This window comes from Ostrea edulis, chromosome 5 (assembly GCF_947568905.1).
Source record: "Ostrea edulis chromosome 5, xbOstEdul1.1, whole genome shotgun sequence".
Lineage (NCBI taxonomy): Eukaryota > Metazoa > Mollusca > Bivalvia > Ostreida > Ostreidae > Ostrea > Ostrea edulis.
In genome coordinates, this window is record NC_079168.1 from 63,634,304 (window position 1) to 63,656,432 (window position 22,129).

Genomic DNA, 22,129 nt, shown 5'->3' on the forward strand with positions numbered 1-22,129 from the left:
TGGACCAGGGCATAATCAACAAAAGTCTACTACAGGAAGCTTCTTATTGTCGATAAAATAAAATGTCTAGACGAAAAACGTGATTTTTGCATCAATGTCAAAACTGCAATTGAATGGCTGCACAAAGCATCGTTGATGCTGTCGTCTCAGTGCATTGAAAATTGTTTTCGCAAGGCCAGGTTCGCACCAAAATGTCAGACTGAAGTTCCTATAACATGTGACGCAGACGACTTTACAGATAACATGTCACTTGCAGAACTTAGTGAACTTTTAAAGTAAAGCGGTTCCGAAATTCCAATGATTGACTATATAAATACAGTAGAATATCTGTATCTCGAATATGGTTTATCTCGAATACCCCGCTTGAGTCGAAGTCGACCGCCGGTCCCGGCCGTTTTCCCTATATAAATAATTAAAAAAAAACTTCTGATATTTCGAACACGGTAATCTCGAACACCCCGCTTATGTCGAAGTATTTTCAAGGTCCCATACTCTAAATTCACCTGGTTTATCTCGAAGTGCAGTCGATTGTCTGCTCTGTTTACCATACCTGGCATCATTAAGTCACACATTCACACCCGCAGCTACGTCAATTATAATTAATGACCGCTAATCCACGCTCGCCTTTTCCGAGTAGAACCAAGTCGCGATGAATGGTTCAACAGCTTAGGTGATTAGTGAAGCCTTCCAACAATACGGCTAAAGTTCACCGCCAATTATGAACTAACACCCGATTCTAGGGATGGTGTTGTGAATGACACACGCTCTATCATTAACATGTGGGTTAGATAAACGCACAAAATTGGCAAAGTACGCTTGAAGGTAATGCTCTTAATAACGATTATGCATTTAATAACACACGCTTCATCATTAAAACTAGTACAGAGAAAACACGAAAATCTATTTAATAAACATTTAAACGTTTTTTTTTTAAATCTGTCTTTTCTTTTTTGTTTCTTACGTGATAGGTTCTTTCATTACAATGCAATAACTGCATCTCAGTCGAGCCTGGACATCTTAAAGTAAGCATACAGGCACGATCATCTTAATTTTGAAACACAATGGCAATTCAATTGGATGTTTATATATATTTAAAAAAAAACAACGAAATGTTTGTCTTTGAAATTCCACAATATTAATTTATCAACTTGTATTAAACTATAAGAAACGGCAACGGAGTTGTTGTTTATAATGCAAATCCCACACTATGCATCAAATATCCTCCTTCAAAAATATATCCAAGATAGATTTTGGATATCTCGAACCCCTGGATATCTCGAAGTTTTTTCGAGGTCCCTCGGACTTCGAGATAGAGATATTTTACTGTATTGATACGGCGATTGTCTCCAGGGAAGAACTTACTACTGATATCATTGAAGAAACATATCGTGAGGAAATCGATGATGACGAGAGTGAGGACGAAAATTTGGACATTCCAGACGAAATAGTGACAGACAATCAAGCTCGCGATTGTGTATGTAAATTGAAAACATGTGCAGAAGCTGCCTAATGTTGATGACAAGATTTTTGCAGGCCTGCAGGAAATTGAAATATTCATTTATAATCAGTTCAATATGAAACAAAAACAAAGCTCACTGATTTTTTCAAATAAAAATCTTAAGTGGACTAATAAATTCATTCCATTATTCAAATGTTGCAAAGTAATAAATTGACAATGAACAACGTAATATGATTCATGTTCTGCATTTGTAATCGGGATCGATATTATGATTATGTAGAACGGGAGCTTCCAATATGGCTGACGTTGCTGATTTCGCTTATTTTGAACTTCGGTTATACTGAATTAAAAAGATTGGTCCCTTGAATTTCAATATATCCGGAGTAAGCTGTACATACTTTTTTATAACCGATGCTGCATTAGCCCAAGTTTGGAGTGCCCCATTGTAGTCCTGTTTACGGTACAGATATCCCCCAAGATAGGTATATGGGTACACATGCTGGTCATTATAGAACTCCTGACTGTTAGCTATAGCCTCCTGGAACAGCTGAAGTGGCTTTTTACGATTCTCTGTGGGGGTTATTTCCTCCAGATCTCCAAGGTTACCCAGTGCCATTGGATACCTTCAACAGTTCAGATATACATGTATATATTGATGAATGAGATACAGCTGTATAGTGCATTAAATACATGTATATATTGATGAATGAGATACAGCTGTATAGTGCATTAAATACATGTATATATTGATGAATGAGATACAGCTGTATAGTGCATTAAATACATGTATATATTGATGAATGAGATACAGCTGTATAGTGCATTAAATACATGTATATATTGATGAATGAGATTCTATTAGTATAGTGCATTAAATACATTGGAGAAGCATTCAACTTACATTTTCAAATGGCCCATATCATACAGCAACCACAAAAGTTCCTGAAATGTAAGATAGGTCATTTGTAAAATATAACCTCACATTCATTCAGTTCAAGAAACAAGAATGGTTTACAATAAATAACAAGTTGCAATATTCTGGAGATTACGGTTGGGTTTGTATCCTGCCTACAAGATTTTCCTACTAAGTAATACTACGACCTTGAACTTTGACTTCTGACCTTGAAAAACAATAGGCATCTTCCTCTCATCATAGTGATCAAATGTACCAAGTTACAATATCCTGGAATTTACACAGTGATTGGGAAGGCCCTGCGCAATAGTCCCATTCAGGTGAAAATTGGCGCATTAAATTATCTAATCCATGCGCCAAAGTGTCGATTATAACTAGTGATGTACCGATTGTCGCCGACTTTCGACTGTCGGTCGCTATAACTGAAACGATGTGAATAATCGATTGTCATTTTGAAAATCACTGACGTCGGTATTTCAAAAAAATAATACGAATATTCCTGCCACGACTTATCTAAAATCAAAAATGGATGACAAAGCTGAATCATCCGATAAGATTGTTTAATGTTTCTCTTGAGAATCTTTCACTCATATGGAGACGTCACTGACCATTGCCGGTAAAGGCCTGTAAAATTGCCTGCCTATGCTCGGCGCTTACAGTCTTTGAACAGGGAGGGATCTTTATTGTGCCACACCTGCTGTGACACAGTGCCTCAGATTTTGCCTCTTATAAAAAGCAAGGGGTAATGAGGCTCTATTCTGACCCGGATCCCATAAGAACAACAAAAGTCGAGCGATCTATCCCTATCCCGGGAAAATAAAATCGAAAGTATGGGATTATTAACTTCATATTTCTAATTATGATTTTGGACGTCTCCAGATGAGTGAAAAATTCTCGAGAGAGAGGTTAAACAAGATACAATCTATCTATTGTCTAATGATTTTATTCTAATTAACTTATGATTTTGTTCCAATTAACTTAATATCTAGGGTAAAAAATGAAGTAAATTTAATATATTTATGCCATAAATTTGAAATCATTAAAATTCGATTATTTTTCTATTAATCAATCGAAAAGGTACATCTGATTAATCCGATCATTGATTAATGTCCCCCCCCCCCCCCCCCCCCCCCCCCGATTGCCCATCACTAATTGTAACTTACGTTTTTCTTTCTTTAGAAGTGAATTGGGTACGACTTACTTATTTTTTGTACTTTCGTTTTTAATTCCTATGTGTTCTGATACACCAGATCTCATTGGTTGAAGCAATACAAATCAAAATAGATAACCAATAAACTGTTTCCTCTTACACCACATGCTCGTCCTTATACTTTAATGTTTGAGCTTCGGAAGTCCAAGGACATATATTATATAGAAACGAAAGAAAGTGAAAAAAAAACAACAAATAATAAAAATACGAAAGACCGTCATCAAATACCAATGCCGATAAAAGCAATGATACTGTTGAGAAAGGAAAATTAAAACAAAGAAGAAAATTTTTCAAGAGTAGTGGAAAAGATTGTGGTCATGGTTCAGAGTTTCATTTAAAACAATAATGTTCCACTGCACATTTGCTATTTATTGAAAATGACCATTCAAAATATGTTGATGGCCCATTAAATCTGAAAATGGCCCATTGAAAACTTGAACCGTGGGGCCATAGTCCCATACACCATTTTGGTCTTCCCAATCACTGCTTACAGTTGGGTTTGTATCCTGCCTACAAGGTTTTCCTACTAAGTAATACTACAACCTTGACCGTTGACTTCTGACCTTGAAAAACAATAGGCATCTTCCTCTCATTATGGTGATCAAATGTACCAAGTTGTAAAATCCTGGAGCTTACGGTTCGGTCTGTAGCCTAGCTGCCCACAAGGTCCAGACACGCCATACCATAATATGTCCCGTCTTTGGCGAGTGTATAAAAATTTAATAGCGAGCATACACATGTAATACCTATACATGTGTTCTCTCCATCAGATTAAGGCACATTAATTAATCTTCATTAATCAGGGTTCGAAATTAACTCACGTCCGTAAGTCCGAGACTAGTAAAAAACATGTCGGACTAGTGAACTCTCTATAGCACTAGTCCGTACGGACTAGTGAAAATCCGGAAATCAATCTTGAATATGGTAAAGATTTTTAGCAAGATTTGTCAGAGTCTCTTAGATGTTTGAACTTATGGTCGATTAATTACCTGCATGGTTAAGTGTTTGTGTGACTATGACATCCTGAGCTTCCAAACACTTGGAGTGCATTCGAGAGCGCCGTTCTTCGAACACGCACAAATGTTTTGCGGACTAGTGAACATCAACAGTGACTAGTCCGTACGGACTAGTGCTTGAAAAAGTTAATTTCGAACCCTGTTAATACCCTATAACTACTGAGGCCCCTGAATATGTTAGAGAGGTGCTGATAAGTATCCATAGTTTTATCATACTCAAACATTAAAACCAGAATAAAACTTAATACAGTGTTTAAAACCTGGATCTGCACAATCTACTTGTCATGATTGTCGCTGTTTGCTATCACAAACTGGTTCTTATATGAGGACCAATTAACTTATGATGCAATTCCATTTTATAATGAATATTCATGATTCCACTTGACACTTATCAGAACTTTTCATATTGAAAATAAAATGAAGTAGCTAGTTTTTCTTGAATAAGTGTGTATCAGTTCATTAAACTGCCATCATGCACTTTTTGCAAGGATTCAGTCATTTTACAATGATATTCAGGAAATCAGCTAAATATATCAAATTATGTTTAAGTTGAGGTATTAAAGCTATCATGTGCCTCCAAGAGTACCTGCTGTAATGATCCCAACTCTACACTGTCCATGGTGGCTGTGATGGAGGGGTTTATTCCACTAACTATGGAGGACACCTCCATCTCCCTGGTACAGATAACAGGATAACCATTCAGGTACAACCAGCTCTTCTCTGCAGTCCCTGAAGTAATGGGCTGGCCCCTCTTATCTTCATTTCCTTTACCTGTTAACATACCAATGCATGTACATCAATATCGTATATGCACAAAAGGTGCAAGAGCTGAGGCACATACATATCGAAAGAAAACGAATACAGAACAAGAGATGTTTGTAAAACACATATGCCCCCCATGGTGCAAAATTGAAAAGGGTTATACACACACACATCATTTAATTGAGAGTAGTATCATCAATTCAAAATATTGAGCAGACAATATCTTCCTATGTCAAGAGTGGATTGACCATGTGACCTAAAACTCAATAGGGGTCATCAACTCCTGAAGATGTACCAGTGTGCCAAGTTTGATGTCTGTCAAGCAAAGGGTTCTCAAGATATTGAACGGACAGTATATTCCTATGTCCAATTTGACCCTTGACTTTTGACCATGTGACCTTAAAATAATTAGTAGTCATCTTCTCCTGAAGATGTACCAGTGTACCAAGTTTGATGTCTGTCAAGCAAAGGGTTCTCAAGATATTGAGCGGACAGTATATTCCTATGTACAGTTTAACCCTTGACCTTTGACCACGCGACCTCAAAATCAATAGGTGTCATCTTCTTTTGACGATGTACCAGTGTACCAAGTTTCATGTCTGTCAAGCAAAGGGTTCTCAAGATATGGAGCAGACAGTATATTCCAATGTCCAGTTGACCCTTGACCTTTGACCATGTGATCTGAAAATCAATAGGGGTCGTCTTCTCCTGAAGACGTACCAGTGTACCACGTTTGATGTCTGTCAAGCAAAGGGTTCTCAAGATATTGAACGGACAGTATATTCCTATGTCCAGTTTGACCCTTGACCTTTAAACATGTGACCTCAAAATAAATAGGGGTAATTTTCTCTTGAAGATGTACCAGTGTACCAAGTTTGATGTCTGTCAAGCGAAGGGTTCTCAAAATATTGAACGGACAGTATATTCCTGTCTAGTGTGACCCTTGACCTTTGACCATGTGACCTCAAAATCAATAGTGGTCGTCTTCTCCTGAAGTCGTATCAGTGTACCAAGTTTGATGTCTGTCAAGAAAAGGGTTCTCAAGATACTGAGCAGACAGTATATTCCCATGTCAAGTTTGACCCTTGACCTTTGACCATGTGACCTCAAAATCAATAGGGGTCATCTTCTCTTGAAGATGTACCAGTGCATCAAGTTTGATGTCTGTCAAGCAAAGGGTTCTCGAGATATTTAACGGACAGTATTATTAGTTACACAGTTAGTTAGTGACCTGATACGGAAAAATACATGGTGTGAAAAGAAAACCCGTACGGGTTTTCTTTTCACACCATGTATTTTTCCGTATCAGGTCACTAACTGACTGTGTAACGAATTTATCACGTCGAAGACCTCTAACTGTATATGTGGGGGGTCTATATCATACAACTTAGTCAAATGTCTTTCCTTTTGAAACGGCTGCAAGTCGAACCCGACGATAAATAAAATTACTCGCCCAATACGGATTTTACTCGCATGATACGGTTTTTTTCACGGCGTCATGTGACCAAGATCTGACCAATCAGATTTCAACAATTTTGTCTGAGGCGTGATAAATTCCTATGTCCAGTTTGACCCTTGACCTTTGACCATGTGACCTCAAAATCGATGGGGGTCATCTTCTTCTGAAGATGTACTGGCATACCAAGTTTGATGTCTGTCAAGCAAAGGGTTCTCTAGATATTGAATGGTCTGTATATTCCTATGCCCAGTTTGACCCTTGACCTTTGACCATATCACCTCAAAATCAATAGGGGTCATCTACTCCTTAGGATGTACCAGTGTGCCAAGTTTGATGTTTTTCAAGCAAAGGGTTCTCAAGATATTGAGCGGACATTATATTCCAATGTCGAGAGTAGATTGACCCTTGACCTTTGGACCTGAAAAACAATTGGGATCCTCTTCTACTCATAACTAACCCACATATGAAATATCATTATCATCAAGTGAATGGTTCTCAAGATATTGAGCGGACAACACATGGTCTACAGACCAACCGACCGACCGGTGCAAAACAATATGCCCCCTCTTTTTCAAAGGGGGGGGGGGGGGGGGGGGGGGCGCATAAATATGGTATATGCATGAAGATAATTAAGATATTTACATGAAGATTATTGACATTTTATTTAAAAACCATTTTCTATCAAACATGAAATATTAACTTGTAACCTTGACCTGGGGACACATTTACATAAAGAGGATAGAACACAATTACAATGTGAATTCGCTGGAGACAATTTGCTTGATGATATCTAAGTCACCTCCTTCAACAGAAAATTTCATATCGTGAAAGATCCTTTGTTTAACCAAAAGAATGGGGAGAGGGGAAGTGGCTCGAGAGGAAAGGGGCGGTGAACCACTTCCCCTCTCCAGACTTGAGAGCATTATATCAGTTCGTGTGCACCTTATCTGCGGCAAAAAGATCCAATTTCCCTATGTCAGCCTTTGAAATTTGTTATTTTTTCATTGGTTGTTGTCAACTACAAACTACAATAATGCCCCAGAGTGAGACTTATGTAATCGTAATAATAAGCTATAACTCACAGTTGAAAACTCTTACAATTAAAAATTACCTGTTCATAGGTGTATTAGAATTTTTTTTTAAAAATTTCGAAAGACCAAGTTTTTCAATTGGACAAGTGAAAGTTTGAGTTTATTTGAAGAGCAGTGAGACAAAAAGTTAATGTCAATCCCTGCAATGACATATGTTCCAACAAATCTACACATGTTAGTCCATGTATATTCGATTATTTATCTAGATATGATTACATACCATGCCAGGTGACTTCTGCCGTCTCAGCGAGATCCTCCCCAAACACAACCCAGGCGTGGTCCTCAGAGAGAGCGAGATGGACGTCCTTGTATCTCAGGATCTGAAAAGCTGCGACAACGCCAAAGGCTACACCGAAACAGTCCAACTTGTTACCTGAAACAGAGCAACATTGCTGAATGTTACCATCAAAAGAATATAAATTTCTAGGAATTTGTTACATGAAATAGAATAGCATTCTTTAATATTACATGAACTACCTGTCAAATAATTTTTTTTCATTTGCTTATTTTTTCTTCTGTGTTACTGACTAATGATTAGGTAAACAGAAGAACTTGTTACAGGTTCATTAATTTGATTTTAAATTATGTGGCCGCAGTATCATGCAAACTGAATAGCTGTACCATAAACTGAAGATTTTATAACATGGCACTATATCGCTCAAGTCAAATTTTTAAGACTAGGAAGCTTACATTAAGTTCTGCAGCTTCGAAACAACCAGATACGTGTTTCATTTTCACTGCTTCAGTCAAGTCCTAATTACAACACACACAAATATCATTACTTCCTATTAAATTGTTTTATTATGCACACTAAATTATTAGATACCCCATTTTTAGTACTTAGGCAACACGTTCTACATGTGTATTACATATACAATAGAACCTGGTAAACACTGATCAATTGTAAAGGGGCCCATTGTTCCCACAACAAATTTGCATTTGCACAATAAAAATATGCCAAATTGAACACTGCGTGGACACATCCAGGATGACCAAATACGCCAGTTTTGAGATCAGAGCTTTTCTGTGTAGAAAGTGCATTTAGTGGAACTTTAAATGCTCAAGTGGGACAGATGATGAAAAGTATTAAAACTGCTACTATTAAAATATGTAAACGTGGGAAATACAGAGTTCTTGAAAAGTGTCGGTAATGTCGGATTATCCGATAATAGTAAATGTCCGACAAAAATTACTTAATTGTCGGTCCTGATGGCCGATAAAAGATCGGGATCGAAGTCCGTTTTTTACCGGGAAAAATGGCGGCCATGTGGCCCATAAATTTTCAAACCGATGCTAAATCCGGCAAGACATTGAAACGTAAACGTGAGGAATCTGTTGTGAGAACTACGAGGAGAAAAGAAACCGGGAATCTGGGAGACAATGACTTTTGTTTGATGCGGTTTTACCTATTACTAGGTGACACCATCTGCTCAAAGTCGCGAGACCAACTACACCCGGGCCAAAGTGAGAGAGAGTAATTTAAACGATTACAGAGGAAGATGAGAAAGAAGTTGAGAGGAATAGACAGGATAGAGAGAAAAGTGAAGGGTGAGAGAGAAGTGGGGTGAGAGAGAAGTGGAGGATGGGACAGAAGTGGAGGATGAGAGAGAAATGGAGCAAAAAAGTGACTCGGTGAATTGAAGAAGATTCAGAGTGTGAGGAAGATGCGAAAGGGTATGAAAGGAGAATTTATGAATGTATAGCTGAGATGGAGATTGAATACAATAACACATGTAGTTGATTATAAATAAAATTTATAAAAACCTCAAAAGCAATGCATTTTTTTCTGGACTGATAAAATTTTGTTTGGGCTGACATTATTTCTAACAGTATCGGACCAAATGTCTGACACTTCAAAAGAAATTTCAAGAACTCTGGAAATACAAAATACTATCAAAAGAAATATTTTTCTAAAGTGGAAATATTTAAAACAATGTCATATTTTCAAGTAAGATCCTGGATATGATATATACAAGCAACAAAATAATGTGATATAAAAAGAATTCCATACATTTTATTACTCCCTGAATACTTATCATTTACTTAGTTTATGTGCCACCAATTTCGGGTGATGAAACTGCCTACTTACGAAGTGATGAATATTTATCCTACTCCAGCATGTAAATTGTAAACATATAATTTCGCGCCTTACTATGTATGAGAGTTCTCCAATGGGAAACAAGAGGAACTGTGAGCAATGCTCACTAAGAATACCCCCCGCTTACCCCAATCTCCCAAAGGGTGTTGGTAAAAGGTAAAACTTCAGTATTATGATCCAAAAGGTATCTAGGAACACAGCATCTCCATGCGATGAAAAAAGCCATTAAAGAATTTAAATGGAAACCATATTGCTACTTCGATGTCCAGTGCGCATGACCTTTGACCTTTTTACCCCAAAATCAATAGGGAACATCTTCATCCCATGGGTAGTCCATATGTCTGATATGGTGACTGTAGGTGGAAAGGATAACGCTTTAGAGCCCGGAAACCATATTGCTACTTCGATGTCCAGTGTGCTTGACCTTTGACCCCAAAATCGATAGGGAACATCTTCATCCCATGGGTAGTCCATATATATGATAATGTGACGGTAGGTGGAAAGGATAATGCTTTAGAGCCCGGAAACCATTGTGTCTACAGACGGACGGACGGACAAACCGATTCCAGTATACCCCCCCACAACTTGTTGCGGGGGGTATAATAACTCCAACGAACCGGCATATTCTTTGAGCATCTGACTGGTAAAGTAAAAGTCCTAGGTTTAATTACCTATAGAATCCAGTCCTGTTATTTGACAGATGTATGCACTCTGAAAGTGTTCTCTAGCTTTAAAAATCAAATCGTTATAAAGTTTTAGAAATTAGAATTAAAATTCAAACTGCCCGATATATTTCTAATGTAAGGCCAAAAAATAAAATAAAACGTGTGTTTCCAGTAACCCAACCGACCCTACTTTTACCCGCCGACTCAAGTACTTTTTATTTCATATCCAAATTTCAAACTGTAATTGGTTTCACTAATACAGTTTTTCACAAAGCACAGTCGAAAAGACACTTGTACCAAACACAATTGAAAAAGTGTCTATCAAAGCGCTCAAATGGCAGACAATGATCCGTTATATGTCTATGTATTTAATTTCACGGAAATTATCAGTCTACTGAATAAATATCAAATAAAAAAATGTTATCACCAACCTACCTACCCTATTTTTTTTGGGGGGGGGGCACATTTAACAAAACACTCACTCTTTTTTGGCCTGTAAATGTTTTTATCTTGCTCTACAAACACCTATTATAATTTACTTTTTTTTTTCAAAGCGATTTAATTCATATGTATTATCAAATGATATTACTTGCACTAGTGTCAATAAAAGAGTTCTCCATTATCTAAAAACTAAATAAATGCCTCCTTGAAGTTAAATTATTTATCAAATTTATTGTTTTAATAGGAAAAGTAACTTAAGAAGTCAAGCCTGTCATTGCGTTTTCTACAAAAAGATAGGTCTAATCAAATTCAATAATGAATACTTAGTTCGAAAGCAGGAGTAAGAAAAATCAATAGTCAACACATCTGCTTGTAATATGATAATTAGTCATACATCGATTATCATTAAGCGTCATCAAATGACGCGCTCTCGTAATGGCTACACCGATTAACCCACATTTGACTCGAGTTTGTGGAAAACTAATCGCATGACAACTCTAAATGAGAATAAAAACTCAAAATTCATATAACTGAGTTGCTAAAAATCATTTCAATTAGTGTTTCATATTCGTATTTCAATACTTTTACCCGTTAAAAAGCTGTACAACGATTGTAAATGCGCCTTGTCCTTGTAAAAACTTCGTGTAAGGGAACCCCATATGACGTCTGAAACGTGTTTTACAAGCTCTCTTGTAGCATGGGGACCTGGGAACTTTGTCAAATCGACAGATCGTTTGATATGTGTCTCAAACTTGGAATAAAGGGCTTCGATTGTATGTAGTTCGACAACCGGGAATATCGGCTCCAGATTCGAGGAATTGTCCACTTCAGTTGGTACTGCCCGATTGACAGTCAAAATATTTTCGATGACTCCAAGAATGATTGACAGCAGTGATAAATTAGGCTCCTCGCCACATGTCAATTGATCCCGAAACAATTTTACAACATCTTGAACATTTTGAAGTGGGAAAAATTGTTTTTCCCTATCGCGGAATCCCGCCATCTTTAATGCTAAATTTTTACTCTCTAAAGGTAATTTCCATGTTTTGATTTGTATTTTGTAGATAACATTACTTAACTACCAGAAAAATAGTTTCCTTAAGAAACTTCTTTTTTATTTAAAGATAATTTAAAAACGTATCCTTTGAAATTAAAAATTTTGTTCCATTGCTTTTGGTTTCTAGATTACAAAACCAAGAAAACATGGCGGACACTCAGCTGGCACAAGGTGTAAACGGGAACGTTGCTGACGGCGGACAAGCCAATGGGGCGGCACAGGTAAAACATCTTAGATCTAATCATGTTTAAAAAATAAATACGATATTTCATGTCAATTACAAACTAACAAAGTATGTTGTGATGATATATTCATTTTACATAGTCATGAATCAAATGAGACAAAGACACGTTGCATTGATGGAATCTTATCAGTCCAGGCACAGAGGCTTGCTCCGGGCTTGTACAACAAATTAAGTATGCGAAGAAATAACAACAGTCTATCTAAACTGTAAAGTTGTTGTTTTTTTTCAAACAGATTTTCCCCCAAGCCAGGAGCAGGCCTTTGTGTATTCTCTTTGGTTTAGGGAAGTGGACAGGCATAGTCTACATCCACTGATCATTGCTCTTCGCAAACCTTCACATTTTGATTCTGAAAAACGTGTAAATACCTGAATGGTTATCTAATTAGACAGGGCAGTTCGGTCCAGCCATGAATCATTCTTAGTTAATTCATCACACGAATTGTTTGAATATGTTTCATAATGTTATTGCACATGTTTTACTTTGTGTCTTTTAGCAAGAACAAGCAAGACCCGGGGTATGGTCAACACTGAAATCCTTGGCGGTGCGAATGCTTATCATTTACATGATCAGCAGTTTCTTCAGGAGAGGAACAACACCACCAGCCAATTCAACAGATGAAAAAGGAGGGAAAACCCCTTATGCTCAAAATATCTATTCTAAAGGCATGCATATGGTAATAAGAGGCTTCTCTAAAGAAGAAATTCCAGTTTATGCCAGAGTTTATATTTAAGAGAACTGACTTTCTATAATTCATTCTGATCAAACTATGCACAAGTTGTTCAAAGAATATCATCAGAGGGCTTGAATGCTTAAAGCCCTATAGTTTTCACTTTGTCTGTCTGTCTGCCCACAATATTTATGAGCATTGTTTCTTTAACAGAATGCATGAGACTGTTATGAACTTTTTGCACAGTAGATTCCACTATGATGGGAAGATGTACATATCTATTTTTGATGGTTTTCTGATTTGTCATTCTGGACTTTGATTATCAAAATAATAGTAATTTCTTGCACATTTTGTTATAATGTCTATGATCAACAGCACTACATGATGGGACACTTGTTGATTGGTCAGTTTTAAGTCTTTAGACATTGAAGTCATGCTGACAAAATTATGTATGGATATTGTTTATTTTGTTAGGTTTAAAAAAACAAATTAACTTTGTTTCTGGTAACATCTACAAAATTAGGGTCAATATTTAAAAAAAAAAAAAAAAAAAAAAAAATTCTGAACTTCCTTAAACTATGATCATCTTGTGAACACTTCCCATGTTCTTCCTCAAAGAACTTTGACAGTGCTCCAAGCATTCAGTCCTAATGTGTATATACTTCTTCTGTAGAACATAATGTAATCATGATTATTCAATCAGTCCTAATGAATATTCACTTCTCATTCTGTAGAGCATGACCTAATCATGATTTTTCAATCAGCCCTAATGTGTATACACTTCTCATTCTGTAGAACATAATCTCATCATATATACATTTCTCCTTCTGTAGGACATGTATATCTTCCTGTCGGAACAAGAGGAGTTTACTGATTTTGACAATAAAGAGGCACTATTCTGGGTACAGAAAGGTCTGGAGTATGGGGACTGGATCAGTGGACCTAATGGTGATGGTTCCTATGTCATGGAGAGCAAAGTCCATACACCACAAGTGAGTTAGACAGAAAACATTAGTTTTTTTTTTTAATGAACCACTGATAAGTCATAGACTGTTATTTCTGATATACTGTGGTTTTAAAGAGGTATACTACATCATCATAATAGCTGATTTCCTCTTAAAGCATGAAAATATGAAGATCGGCAATACAGTCAAAACTGCCATAGCGACCCACTGTATTAAGCGACTCACTGTCGTATGTGACCATAAAAAGTTCCCCCCAAGACGTTACTCTATATATTGTACCTGTATTAAACGACCACCTGTCTGACGCGACCAACGACCATGATTTTTACAACCTTTTCGTGTATTTTCACGAAATTTTACCTCTATTTAACGACTGTACATTTTTCGATTACAACGTGATTACTACTTTCGATTTCAGTTGAGCCGACTATTCTGGGAACTATCGCCCCTAACACTTTCGTTTTCAAACGCACGACTATTCTGGGAATTATCGCCCCTAACACTTTCGTTTTGATATGCACAGTTTGGCGATGATCTTGTTTAGTCGGCCCTCTGAATAAATTATTATACCTAAGTCGTCAACATGCAGTGTCGTGTGTGGTTAATTAATAAAACCCGAGTTGATGTTTATTTAACAAAATCAAGGATCAGGGAATCAAGGCTGGTGTATTTGAAGGTGTGAATTTCGACAAACTTTAAGAAGTGCCGGGTAGGCTAGATCGGAAATGAAAATCTACCACTTGTTATACCATTATGATATACCATTATGTTCAACAGAGTAAAAATTTGCCCCATTGTGATATAAATCAGGTAAATATTGTGCTTAGGACTGAAATTTTAAACGGAGTATTCGAAGTTTTTCCTGCATGAGATACTAGAGGTTTCCAGAATAATGACCGGAATTAGCGGCTCACTTCGACATGTCCCGAGTATTTGACACGTCCGAGTTCAAGAAAATTGCCTGCATTAGTTCTAAGCTTAAAAGATTTGCTGTGCATGTACAATTGATATTGTGATTTATTTAATGTTTCTCAAATTGAATAACATTTTTCCAGCATGTATTGTACAAAAGGAGATGCAACACTTCACCATCTGCTTTCTTACCACAAGCATTGCATTTTTTAGTCACACTGTACAAGTAGGCTATACATAAATACTCTTTACAACAAAGTGTTTTTAAGTTTTAGAAAATCTACATGCAGTTCATAAATAATTTTTAAATCTCATGTAGATGTGTAATATGAAATGCATGCAAAGTTTATCATTCTTAAATAGATTAAAAATGTAATTTTTGATGAATAAAAAATTATGATACAACACATCATATTCTAGATTTTTAACAACAGTGTATTATTAATTTTATTTTACAGCTATTAAAACCGTACTTGATATTCTTAAAGGGAACGTAGGGTCAAAAATCAAATTTTGATATGTGAAAACTGGTACCATGCAGACAACAAAATCTAGCATAGAAAAAATAATTGCTGCTGATAACAAGATTTAATCTGTCATTTACACTGAAAACTGAGCTGAATGGGAGAATCTCTTATCATGGCGGCTGATGACGTGTATGTGGCAATTCATTACAACTGCTGTGCCTAGCACTAAATGGGTTACAGAGTATCTATAATCTAAATGTCGGAGTTCAAGCGAAATTTTGCACTGTGGTCAAAGGAAAAGGAATACATGTATTTACCTTTTAGCATCCCTGATCTCCCACCAAAACTATGAACATTGTGCAATAATTGGATACATAAATGGAAATGAATCTTTTGTTTTTGAACGGCATTTTGAGAAAGAGTCTTTTAAAGAGGATATCAGGGTAAGTACCAGTTATATTTGCTTTTTACTCAGTAAATACTAATAATTCTTAATGTGTATAACCAGAGTTTATTTACAACAAACTTTTACTTATATAATGATTTTCTAATTTAATCTATCCTTATCCAGTGAACATTTTGTACAGGCTAAATATGAAGGGATGGGTAAACACTGCTTTTTAAATATTCAAAGTTAAATTAATATCTATTTAAGTTAAGATATTGGGATACACACCAAAACCTATTAAAAAGAAGATGCAGTAATTAAAATATTTGATGGCAGCAAGCCTAAGAAATAAGAGAAAATAGCTCAAAAAGATGAGGAAAAGCAGGATACATGTAATACTTTCAAAAATCACAAGTAAACAAATGAAGTATAGTATATATGAAGTAAGTATATATAATTAATTAGTCATTATTTTTCAGCTAATCCATTTTCTTTTGGAAACCAATGAAAACTCATATGCAGAACCTATTGACCAACCTGGACTATCAGCATCTAAGGAAACAGGTAATTTGATGCACTTCTCTATTAAATGATTAACAAAGTTTTACAACCAAGGTCATTTTAATTCCCCCTGTGCAGTTAATCTTTCAAGTCTTGACATTTACGTGGCAATTACTGCAGGGGTGTAGTGATAATCAACTGATTTGTGCTGTATACAGATTCACATTGTAAGATTCTCTTGTAAACAGATGTACTAATAAATCAGAAAGAGAGAAAACTACTATGAAAAATAAACTCTTTGTTGTGTGAAATACATGTACATGCACTTTCATGAAAATTTATTACTAAAGTTATAAATTAATGGTTTGATTTCATTTTTATATTTTCAGCTCAATGAAGACATGAATAGTGACAAAAATATCCCACTCTCAATCCATATTGAAGAATAATTCAACTTTGTGCAACATACAGATAGAATTGCCCAGTCATTGTCCATCATATGTGCTAAGGAATGTTCAAGTGAAGAATGAAGAAGTGAAGATCATGAACAATCCTGTATAAAGAATACAAAATTAAAAGTTTAAGAATTAAGAGTGTCGTTTTCATCAATTTATCCCAATGCACTAGTGTTTTCATTTGAATCTGCTAATAATTCCTCTTCATTATAATCAGGCTCATATTGATATCCTTTGCAGTCAGACATGATCAGATGCTTTCACTGAGAGGCAATTGCCCGGTATACGCCATAAACAGATGGGATTGTGGGAAATATCTTAAAGAGCGATAACTTTATCTTACAAAATGGCAGCCTCCAGCAGATGATGTGTAGCTATATTTAATAGCCGATTTCTACACAACAGATTACAATCAAATGGAAATAACCAGTGGACTTAATTACTAAATATTTAGTATTTGAAATGTGAAAATATTTTTTTATACCCTACGTTCCCTTTAATGATAAATTCCAAATACATGTAGTCATTTTCTCCATTATACAAATTATTTACGACATTTTATCCATTAACTGCGGAAAATAGGCAACCTGTATTAAGAGACCACCTGTCATGTGACCTTTTTTCCATTCTCCGTTGGACGGTCTCTTAATACAGGTTTGACTGTATTTGTATTCAGTTTTCAAGCTGGGTTGTTTAGTTAGCTAACGTGTCGACAAATCGTCAAGTCCAACAGTTTTAAATATTTTTCCAGATTGCTTTGTACTGAAACTGTATTTTTTAAACTAAATAAAAATAAATCTGAAAGTATTCAATTTCAAAATAGTATTGTACATATCCTCCACTTTTCATTCATATAAAATTTCTCTGGCATATTATTCCTCCTTAATGTATTAAATGTTGAATTTTGTGGAGATTTTTTTAACATAACTCTTGTTTGTGTATCAACAGAGTGTGATAAACAATGGGTCAGTCTATCTTCATTGTTACTTTGTGAAAGAGGGTAAATCTCCTAACCCTAAGGATAAGGGGAAGTACTCGAGGAAATTTACAGTGTCCAGGTCAAAACGTAAGTATTACACACCAACAATCATACTTTAAACTATTTTGGTATCATATACATTTAAAAAAAACATGCTGATATTGCGAATTGCTGAGGACAAACAATTATGATTCATTGTAAAAGTAATTTGTTTTATTATATGATTGAATAATTCCTGGCTCTCTATTGGCTGAGATCCAACAATGTAGAAATCATACTACGTTATGTTTACCTGCACGTGACCTTCCAGGTGAACATAAGGCATTATTTTTTCCACATAGGACCAAAAATAGACCTTCCAGGTGAACATAAGGAATTATTTTTTCCACATAGGACCAAAAATAGGTAGTTGAAACTTACAATTAAAGCAAAGAACAATCTTGAAGGGTTTTTTAATCATTTAATCATATAATAAAACAATTATTGCTGTTTTTGAGGTCAATACGATGATTTAGCCACCTTCGAAGTACAATATTCACCTCACCCTTCGGTCTCGGTGAATATTGTACTGCTCAGGTGTATAAATCATCGTATTGACCTCAAAAACAGCAATAATTGTATAATATGCGATAAGTTCATAAGATGTTTAGAATTATAGGAAATGACAATCACTTCACTGTAAACATGAATTCATTATAAACATGTTCACTGTTATTCGTGTTTTTACTATATATAGTATGATTTTTAACACAAAGAGGAGGATTGAATATCTGTTAATATGCACAGTATTTAAATAAAATACATATATATATTGGTGATGAAGAAGTATATTGTACATTTATTAGTATGTAGGTAAGGAAGAAAATCAACAGATTTGTGTATTGCCTATTAATAGTGATTTTGTTTTGTACATCTAGGTCTCAATAGATATAAGAAAAGAAGATACCAAAAAACTGCGAATTTATTGACGGGGGAAACAGAAGTGCACCCGGATCTCATTCAGGTCAGACATGATATGACTGTCGCATGTTTTATTGACTGGGGAAACGGAGGATAAAAAATAATGCAATGATACTAAACTGTGCTTTGGATTTTTAGACTGAAAATAGAAGTTCTTTTGAGATTCTGAACTACTGGCATCCAAACCTGACTATTAATCTGATGGATGATCATTCTCCCTGGATGAAAAGTCATGTACCACAACCTCTTGATGAGTGTGAGTTTCTGTTGTACAGTTGTACTTCATTTCACCTTATATACATAAAGCTGTTGTTCATTTTGCCTTATATGTGATAACATTCTCACTCCATGACTTGACTTTGAATAGATTTGGAGTTTCTACCAGGCACTGACAAATACCAGCCAATACTGTACTTCAATGATTACTGGAACCTGAACACTGACTATATGCCAATCAATCAGACAACACCGTAAGTGAATATCATTGTTAATTGGTTTTAAGCCACTCTCAAGAGCCAAAAAAAAAAAAGATTTGAAGTTACTCACAAACACAACTTACCAATGCCCACATAGATGATTTAATTTTGTATCAAATTATTTTTTTATTATCAATAAATGTATTCATTTTATTAATTAATGCAACAGTTAAGGCATCGTAAATTTTTTTTATTTATGTTTATTACCTAATCGACTTTGATGGATTACTGACTTTGTAAATATCACCAAAAAATTACATCAATGAAAAATGTGAGTGCACAAAAATTTACGACATCAGTGAAAAATGTGAAGAGCACAAAAATATACAACATCAAAGGGTGTCCGGGTAGCACTCTTGCTTCTCACTGCTGCGACCCAAGTTCGATCCCCGTAATCGGCTGTGGTTGTATGTGAGAGGGTATGGCGGTCGCCCGCTCGGACACGTGAGTTTCCTCCAGGTACTCCGGTTCCCTCCCACATAAATGACCCCCTAGCGCAAACATCCGTGCATCAAAAGGACCCCATTGGACATAAGCTTTCGAGCTTTCATGGGTTATCCTTGACATGTATGTTTGTATGTGTGTGTGTGTGTGTATATATATATATATATATATATATATATATATATATATATATATATATATATATGCCGAATAAATATTTATTTTTTATTTTTTTATGAAAAATGTGAGTGCACAAAAATATATGACATCAATGAAAAATGTGAAGTGGTGCAAAAGATATGAACTCTTTGAACTAAAAAACAAATGATGTGTGTGTTGAAATAATATCAAGATAAGGAGAATAATTGTTTACTTGTGTGACTAACTGTATCACTTTTTCGATCCTGAAGCACTATATTGAACATAAATGCTAATGCTATGAACACTCATGTGCTACAAACAAACTTTTCAAAAATGATGAAATGAAAATTTGTTTTTGTAAGTAAAATGAATACAATTTACCGTTTGGGATGTAATTTATCTCCATGTTTTTCCAATGAAATCCAAAACAGTGGGGACTCATGGAGTTATATAGGGAGGGGTAATATATTTCAACCTTTGAATGTTATAGAAAATTTACAACTTTTTTTTTTTGGTATCGAATATCCTTCAACATATACACAACCTGATGCTGGTAATGCTAACTTATGATCACATATATGCAAGGTTTTTCAGGCATTTTTGAAATTTGACAAAAGAATGCATGTTTTAAAACAAAGGATGTTAAAATCCTTCATTTCAGACATCAAATGACAAGCATTAGAGGGAAATTGATTGTAATGTCATGGCTTTGTTACACAAAAGTTGAATTGTAATAAAACATGTTCATGAGCCAGATGAGGCCCATACCATACATGTATATAGATGTTAAACGTTTTATATTTCAGTGTGTTGAACCTGACTATAACTTACAGTCCAATCTCCCTGTTTAAGTGGCAGATGTATGCTGCCCAGGGCATGAGAAATAAATGGTATGGGATGTTAGGATCAGACTTCATGGAGGAATCAGATGAAGATCAGGACAGCCTCAAGGTAGAAATAGTCAATTTATGGGATAAATCTTATAAAATTTTCATTTTTCTGTGACTTTGAATAAGAATTATTTAAAACATTTCTTTTTAATGAATGACCTTTAATCGAGCAGCTTTTCTGAGATAAATCTTCCTTCTATTTGCAGACCACAGTGTTGGAGACTAATCCATACCTTCTGGCTTTGACTGTCATTATATCCATTGTTCACAGTGTCTTTGAATTCTTGGCATTCAAAAACGGTAATCTCCTACCTTGATTTTAGTCCAAGCAAGACCCGATGAAAGTTGAATTTGGGCGTAAAACAAAAAAATGGATTATGTTTTGATTGCGGCAAAAATTGTGAACTTAAGACATGATTTCTCTTAACATTCGGGTAATATCGTTGGAGCACACTTGCTTCTCGCTGCTGTTATCTGGGATTGATCCTTGTTAGTAGCAGCTGTTGTATGTGAGGGGGTATGGTGGTTGTTATTGGCAGCTGTTGTATGTGAGGGGGTATGGTGGTTGTTATTGGCAGCTGTTGTATGTGAGGGGGTATGGTGGTTGTTATTGGCAGCTGTTGTATGTGAGGGGGTATGGTGGTTGTTATTGGTAGCTGTTGTATGTGAGGGGGTATGGTGGTTGTTATTGGCAGCTGTTGTATGTGAGGGGGTATGGTGGTTGTTATTGGCAGCTGTTGTATGTGAGGGGGTATGGTGGTTGTTATTGGTAGCTGTTGTATGTGAGGGGGTATGGTGGTTGTTATTGGCAGCTGTTGTATGTGAGAGGGTATGGTGGTTGTCTGTTTGGATGCATGGGCTTCCTCCCGCTCTAGTGACCCTCTTACACACTTAAAAATCCAGATAAAGGATCCCAATGAAAATAAGCTTTCATGGGTCATCCAAGCATTTACCATATAACCTGAATAAAGAAATATATTTTGATGCAAACATGCTAATTTTATCCAGGCAAAATTGTCTAGGTCACTTGCACCTTGTTGAGTGTGGAAGTTGTTTTACAGTTTGAGTCATTGATTTTCAGACATACAGTTTTGGAAGAATCGTAAATCCTTAGAGGGTTTGTCCGTGCGGTCTGTGTTCTTCAATGTCTTCCAGTCCTTTATTGTCGTCCTGTACGTGTTGGATAATGAAACCAACTTCATGGTCAAAGTCAGCGTCTCTGTTGGTTTGGTCATTGAAATGTGGAAAATTACCAAAGTTGTTACATTTAAGGTAGGGTACATTTCTTCTGGGTAGTGTGTTATACCATCACATACATGTACATAGAAACTGGCTTATTTTGTGCATGGCCTGAACCACCAGTAAGAGTAGTAAATGAAGAAGATTAAATTGTGCAAAGATGAAAATGTCTCCACAGTTTTGTCTAAACATATTTTTGACAGCATGCACTATCAAGGAATGACTTTCA

General features: G+C 35.8%; 2 protein-coding genes across 2 annotated transcripts in view; one reads left to right on the top strand and one right to left on the bottom strand.

Moving 5' to 3' along the window:
• The window catches only part of LOC125651755 (menin-like), a 24,690-nt gene extending 12,573 nt beyond the window's left edge, over positions 1 to 12,117 (bottom strand). Inside the window, exons 1-5 of the mRNA XM_056165094.1 lie at positions 11,703 to 12,117; positions 8,131 to 8,283; positions 5,185 to 5,369; positions 2,361 to 2,401; positions 1,858 to 2,082 (exon numbers count right to left, since the gene is read on the bottom strand). Of these exons, the coding sequence (XP_056021069.1) occupies positions 1,858 to 2,082; positions 2,361 to 2,401; positions 5,185 to 5,369; positions 8,131 to 8,283; positions 11,703 to 12,117 (1,019 nt within the window). The remainder of the gene's footprint in view (positions 1 to 1,857; positions 2,083 to 2,360; positions 2,402 to 5,184; positions 5,370 to 8,130; positions 8,284 to 11,702) is intronic.
• The window catches only part of LOC125651750 (putative lipid scramblase CLPTM1), a 16,099-nt gene continuing 5,976 nt past the window's right edge, over positions 12,007 to 22,129 (top strand). The window contains exons 1-11 of the mRNA XM_048880498.2: positions 12,007 to 12,146; positions 12,299 to 12,392; positions 12,910 to 13,089; positions 13,917 to 14,075; positions 17,720 to 17,837; positions 18,668 to 18,753; positions 18,849 to 18,966; positions 19,078 to 19,180; positions 20,578 to 20,722; positions 20,868 to 20,961; positions 21,743 to 21,933. Of these exons, the coding sequence (XP_048736455.1) occupies positions 12,318 to 12,392; positions 12,910 to 13,089; positions 13,917 to 14,075; positions 17,720 to 17,837; positions 18,668 to 18,753; positions 18,849 to 18,966; positions 19,078 to 19,180; positions 20,578 to 20,722; positions 20,868 to 20,961; positions 21,743 to 21,933 (1,269 nt within the window). The 5' untranslated portion in view covers positions 12,007 to 12,146; positions 12,299 to 12,317. The remainder of the gene's footprint in view (positions 12,147 to 12,298; positions 12,393 to 12,909; positions 13,090 to 13,916; positions 14,076 to 17,719; positions 17,838 to 18,667; positions 18,754 to 18,848; positions 18,967 to 19,077; positions 19,181 to 20,577; positions 20,723 to 20,867; positions 20,962 to 21,742; positions 21,934 to 22,129) is intronic.